This window comes from Phaethon lepturus, unplaced genomic scaffold, assembly GCF_000687285.1.
Source record: "Phaethon lepturus isolate BGI_N335 unplaced genomic scaffold, ASM68728v1 scaffold2689, whole genome shotgun sequence".
Classification (NCBI taxonomy): domain Eukaryota; kingdom Metazoa; phylum Chordata; class Aves; order Phaethontiformes; family Phaethontidae; genus Phaethon; species Phaethon lepturus.
The window spans coordinates 14,110-20,547 of NW_010561022.1; the positions used below are offsets into that span (position 1 = coordinate 14,110).

The window sequence follows — 6,438 nt, forward strand, 5'->3', positions numbered from 1 at the left end:
CAAGTGTATTTGTAGAACAGAACTTCTTTCTCCGAGAAGTTCTAATAAGTTACTGCTACACAAAAATGCAAAGTGTCATGTGAATGGATCAAAATGGGTTGTGTTTCCTCCACAGGTTTTGGGTATGGGCTCTCCATATGAAGGTGTCTGAATTGCTCTCCTGGGATCCTGGCTATTTCTGTTCAGAAAAACATGAGGGGTTGGAGGGTGGTGTGATGCGTTCATGGGCTTTTGGGTAGGGATTAGAATGAGGAATGGAAGGACTCTGTATCATGACACTGAATAGTTATTGATTCTGCCTGGTTTTTGTGAAGCAGGGCTGATCTAGATTTTACATGCTTTGTTTCTTGAACAGGAACAGACACAAAGCTCCTAGAAAAACTTACAGATGAAGCAAAGAATATAATGGCCACAGCAGACTCTGTGTTTATGAGTGTCACCGCTGACATCCAGAAAGGGTGTATCCTTGTGAAACATCTGGAAGAGATTTTCCAGCATGAGAAACAGTTCATCTGTATCTGGGAGATAAGTAAGAACACCGTTCAAAGGTGGCACTGTTGTCTTACGGCATCCCTGCAGTGATCAGTGGCCTACTTTGTTAACCTACTTCAGTGACTAGTAATGCTAATTAGGTGCTTCAGCAATTAGCAGTGCTGCCTTTGTCTTTGTCCTTTATGTGGAGCTCCCAGCTCCAGTTTGTGTTGTCTGCATTTCACTGTGGTGTTTCTGACTCTGCAAATCCAAGACTCTGAGTTATGGTTGCAGGGGGTGGGAAATGTCTGCCTTGTGACTACAGATGAGTTTTCTTTCAGAGCACCAGCAGCTGTTAAGAGAAGACAAAGAACCACTCCAGAGAGAACTGAAAGAATTGCTGCAGAGGAGGCAAGAAGAAGTAACACTTCTCAGAAAAGAGAAAAAAGCAATAGGAACCTTTCTGCGCATGTGTAGGAAGGTGCAGGCATCTGTAAAAGGTAGTGTTTTGGGGGAGCAATTTGAAAGTGGTGACTCCAGAAAACACAATTTTCTTTGAAAATGGCTAGACTTTGTAAACAGGTTTTATTCTAAACCACAGCGAGGATGACGAGGGGTAGGGGAAGTAAACCTAGAGCGTTTGAGGGATCAAATGAGTGCAGTATGCATCAAATGATGTGTGTAGGGGTCCATGTGCCCAATAGCATTTTGCAGCTTGTCTAAGCCTGTCTCCAGTTTACTTCATCTAATCCACCATCTGATCTATCTCTGACCTATCTCTGTTTTAAAGTGGATGTAGGTGAAGTGGAATTTCAACACTCGGAAGATATTCACTCAAAAAGACTAAATACCGTTGTGAATGTGGGAAAGAGACCCCCACAGACCTACTACAGCTTGAGCCCAGAGCTGAAAGAATTTGTCCAGAAAATGCACACTCTTAAGGATAGCCTGATCTTCCAGCAGTTCTGGGAGGAAGCAGCGCAGAAGGCAGGAGAGGAGTATGAAAGTTCAGAAGAGGAGGAAGAGGACAAGATTGTTCCTGTATTGGACCTTGATAATGTTTTCAGCTGTCTAATCTCCCCTTGTTTTATGAGCTATGAAAGGTTGTATGATGATCTCAGATCTGGAAGTCTCACACTTTCTGCGGTTGATACAATTTTTCGTGAATTCACAAATCATCCTGAAGATATCAAAACTGAACTAAATACCATATGTAAACTTAGACCTGGAGAAGACGCAGACTGGGTTGATCAGCGACTTCAGCAGATTCAGCAGTACCATGAAATGCATTTAACTTTTGATGCTGCGAAGATCATTGCCAATGTCAAAGAGAGTTTAAACCTCTCTGGTGACTTCAGTATCCTGGAAAACTTGTTGGACATAGTAAGTATCCATTTCTTCAGCTCTGTACTGTCAGGGTGTTGGCTAGAAAGCTTGGGTAGATCTGTACCTTCCTGCAAGTTTATCTTAGTCGAGAGTAATTTCCTGTCACAAAATGCTTATTTGAGATAAAAATTAAGTGTTCAAACAAAATGCTGTTGTGTAATCTTTCTTAAGAGAAGATGATATTCCTCTGTTTGGGGTGTGGCTTTGCAGAGGGCTTTCCTTTTCCTGCTGGAGAACAGGTTGTATTTCACATCTGCAGGCTGAATATTTGTTTGCACTGATTGCTTTGTAGATAGAAAAGCTTGAATCGTACAAGACACAAAAGCTGGACTCCATCAGCCCTGAGCTTATGCTTGCCAAGAGACTGCTGCAGGGGATCACTGTGAATCGTCGTGGGTGCCTGAGGGAGCTGGCCCAGCAGAAGGAGTTTGTCTGCTGGGTCAGAGAAGCACTGGAAGGTGTGTGCTGCTTACCCAGGAATTAGGCAAATGGTACCAGAAGGGATGCCAGTTTGTGTGGGGGCAGAAGGAATGCCATGTCTCTGACCCATCTGCTGTGGGCTTTATACCTTCACAGCTTCTGGTATTGATAGAATTATACGCATCTTTTACGGGTTTTGGTGTGGAAGGTGCTATGAAGTAGTCCCTTGTAGTCTTGTGTAGCACACAGTAGCTACCCTGCCTGGCAGCTGGGCTCGGTCTGAAGGTTTTTAATGGCTGCCACTGTTCAGTTCAAACTGGTTATTTAAGAGAACAGAGGCCATCCATTTAATAGGACGGCAGCGGTCGGAGTTGCATGTCTGCTAGAGTTGCCTTACATGCACAGAGACGCACACCCTTTGCACTGCTTCCATCCTGGCTGTTGATCCGCTGTTCATGGCAATGCGGAGAAAAGCCAGGGCCAAAGATGTCGGTAATGTGGATGAATCGCCTAGTAAAGTTGCTGGCAGGGTGGGTGGAGGAAGGTTGCGGAGGAGATGTTGTTCAAAGGCATTCTGCGTTTTCTGTGGAAGGTGGTGATGTGGAATTGCATTAAAGCTATCTCATTTGTTGTTCATTCATGTGTTTATCTCATTTAAGATATAAATGAGCTGAAAGTGTTTGTAGACTTGGCCTCCATCTCTGCTGGGGAGAATGACATGGATGTGGATCGTGTGGCATGTTTCCATGACACTGTGCATGGCTACTCTTCCCTGCTCTACGAGCTTAGGCAAGAGTCAGGGTTTGATGATTTCATGCACTGTTTGAAGAAGCTGTGGCGAGCCCTGGACAGTGATGAGAATCTTCCCAAGAAACTGGTGAGTTCTGCTGGAGCAGGTCCTCTCTGCATCCTCTTGTGCTTCTGTCTTCCAAGAGTGGCTGGAAGATTGACTGCACAGGGCAAATAGCACTTCTGTGGGGATATGACAGCAGCTCTTGCTATTGGAAGAAAAGCGTCTTATGTTTCCATGGCAGAAAAATTCACTGCAGCAACTGTAACTGGTATAGCTCCGATTTCTCCAGTGTGCTGCTGAGGCTTTCTAGTGTGACATGGTATAGCTTTGCTCTTGCAAGAGTTTGAATGATGATGCAGAAGAGGGAAGGCTTATTCTTTGCAGCAGAGCTTGTTTCTACAGCAAGAGGCATTGGAGCACTGTGGGCTCTGTTCAGCCTCCCATGGTGTTGGTAAAGAACAGCTGTGCAGAAAGATCAGGCTGTGGCCAAGTCCTTCACTCCTTTCTTCTTTCCTCATTCTGAAACTCTTATGCCAGCCCAAGTTGTTTGTCTTGGAAAGAAGTTGTAAGCTAGAGCGATGAGGGCAGTGCCATGTCTTCTCTTCCCACAGCGTGCTTCAGCTCAACGCTTGGAGTGGTTGAAAACAGTGAAAGAGAGCCACGGGTCTGTGGAGCTGTCGTCTCTGTCGCTGGCAGCTGCCATCAACAGCAGAGGAATATATGCTCTCAGAGCACCAGCTGATGGCCAAAAGGTGAGGCTGCTTGGCTTTCACGCCCCTCCTGCCGGTAACACTGCTGTCATGTCAGGGCCTGTCAGAAATGTACTGTAGCTTTTCTCCTACTTTGCACTGTTCCTTTTTGGGGGCTGCTAAGTGCCCCCAAAGTGCCAAGCCTCCTAAGTGCCCCCCTTGCTGGGTGTAGCACTGCCTCAGGAGTGGAACCTCAGTGCACATCAGCGCTAATGACTTGGTCTCTGACAGGTTTCTTTGGACAATGTCCTGCACCTTGCCCTCCCAGGGAGCTCTGAGGATAATGAGGCATCATGGAAATACTCTTTGGCAGAGCTCCGTGAACTGCAGAACAAACTGATGCTCATGTCAGCAAAGGGGGAGCAAGGCTTGGAGGTGGAGAAGTTCTCCGAGGTCAGATTTGAAACTCAGTGGGTTTCTGATGTTGGGGCTGGGGTTGGATTTTGCCTTGAATATCAGCTTGTAAGGCTGTGGTTTACAGCTGAGTTGCCGGGGATGAATAGTAGCAGGCAGATAGATGTTCCTGCCTCTTTGGTTCCCTATTAAGGTAGAACTAAGCTGGAGGCTGGACAGTGGACTGGTATCCTCATCCTCTGGCTCCGTTGGGGATGCTCCTGGCTAGGAGGAATTGCTGTGCTTTTGTAGGAAGTTGGGGATTCCTTAGTGTTTCCTGGGGATACTGCTGTTAAAAAGCCACAGAGTCTTTTGTTCCTGTACAAGGCCTGGCATACCTGACTTGGGACCAAAGCCTTTATTTTGACTGAAAGTCTTTCCTGTGGTTTCATGACTGGGACTTGTCTTGGTAAATGAGCTTATTTTTTTTAATCTCTCCTCTGTCCTCACACAGATCTTTTCCAATGTCCAAAGACTTGCACAGGCCTTTATAGACCTTTATTCGGCTGGGAACATGCTCTTCCGCTCCTGGCTCGCTCATGTGTATTGTTCACCCAGAAGAGAATCATGTGTTCTCATAGACTTCTCTTTGGGACCAATCCCAGTGCTGGAAGGGCAAGGAGATATGGCAGCTGTGCTCCCAGGCCTCTGCAAGACGATGGAGAGTTTCCTGGAGAGTTGGAAAAGCTTCATGTATGAAAAACGATTCCAGCATTTCTACCTGAACTACTACACTGCTGAGCAGCTGGTCTATTTGTGCACAGAACTGGGGCAGGGGACGGCCAGCCAGGGTGCCCTGATGATGCTTTCGTTCCTAAAACACAACTGCACCGAGCAGGATGTCCTTAGAGCCTCCAGGAGTGAGGCGCCTCCCAGCTCAAGAAAGGCTATTTCTGACTTCCAAGTGTTGCTGGATGGGGAGAAGGGCCTGACTGCACGGCTGGAGTGCATCTGGGAGTGCTACATGAGCAACATGGGCTCCTTCCTTCCGAACTGCCTGGATATTGATACACTTGGTGGGTGGCTGAAGAATCTGGCCAGCTGGGGGAGAGAGCATGTCACACGAGACTTTCCACGGGATCTTCTGTATGTTGGTCAGCCCAACCTCATCACATGCCCTCGCTCTGAGGTGCTCGCATCTGCTCTGGCTATTTACATGAACAGCCCCAACCAGCCCCTTCCCACTTTTGATGAAGTTCTGCTGTGCACTCCTCAGACCACTGCTGAGCAAGTGGGGCTCTTCCTCAGAAGGTGCCTCATTCCCTGCAGTGGAGGAGAGAAAATTTACACCATGCTGTACGCAGATGAGCTGAGTTACGATGTCAGCTGCAGAGCAGAGGAGCTATTCCAGCACCTGCAGCACTACAACAGCGCCTATCGCCTCGTCATTCTGTGCAACTGCGAGAGGGAGCACAGCTACATCCCTTCTGTCTTCAGTCAGTACAAAGTGCACATGACACCCCAGAGGCCACTAGCTGAAATCCAGCGATACCTTCAGCACCACTACAGAGTCGCTCAGCCTTCAAGCTCAGCTGCTTCTGTGTTCAAGGACAATATGTGTGTTGGGATTGTGTCTTCCAAAAGAGCTGGCATGGGTAAGATGTCACATGCAAAGCGCGGTCTGCCGAGTGTTAAAAATCGGAGTGGGGTTCACCCTGCCAGGTTTTCTGCCCAAGTGATAAGCATCTAGTTAAAAAGAATGATTCAGACTATAGTCAGTGGAGTGGGGTGAAAGCTGTAAGGACAGCTCATCTTGTCCTGAGATAGGCATCTCTACAGATGGTTCATCTTGCTAATCTGACACCTCTCTCTACTGACTTACATCATTAACATAAACTAGATAGCTAATGCTGGATAAGGTGAATCTGACCACCTGAGGTTAAAATATGCCTGCAGGAAAATACATGTATGATGGGACAAGAGCTGTAAAGCCTGCCTGTTTTTCATGTGTAGGAAATATCTGTCTCTTAATGCCCTCTAGCTTTTTACGTTAAGTAAAACTACTTGGCAGGCTGAAAAGCAAACAGAAGGAGGTGGTTCTTCAAACAGTGCTTAGTTAAATTGTGGAACCCAAAGCTTTACACAAGCTTAAAAAGTGATTAGATAGTCATGAGAGAAACATCCATCAAGGGCTATTAAACACAAAGATGCTATCTCTGACATCGGAGTTCCTGAGCTGCAAATCACTGAAAAAATACTGGGAAAGCGTCACTGAGTAAGCAAATT

General features: G+C 46.6%; 1 protein-coding gene across 1 annotated transcript in view; it reads left to right on the forward strand.

The window, feature by feature from the left end:
* Nucleotides 1-6,438, forward strand: part of RNF213 (ring finger protein 213) — a gene marked incomplete at its 3' end in the record, with an annotated part of 51,931 nt that overhangs the window by 13,747 nt on the left and 31,746 nt on the right. Inside the window, 8 exon segments of the mRNA XM_010293831.1 lie at nucleotides 356-529; nucleotides 813-971; nucleotides 1,262-1,854; nucleotides 2,150-2,315; nucleotides 2,937-3,154; nucleotides 3,682-3,822; nucleotides 4,051-4,212; nucleotides 4,667-5,807. Coding sequence (XP_010292133.1) covers nucleotides 356-529; nucleotides 813-971; nucleotides 1,262-1,854; nucleotides 2,150-2,315; nucleotides 2,937-3,154; nucleotides 3,682-3,822; nucleotides 4,051-4,212; nucleotides 4,667-5,807 — 2,754 coding nt within the window.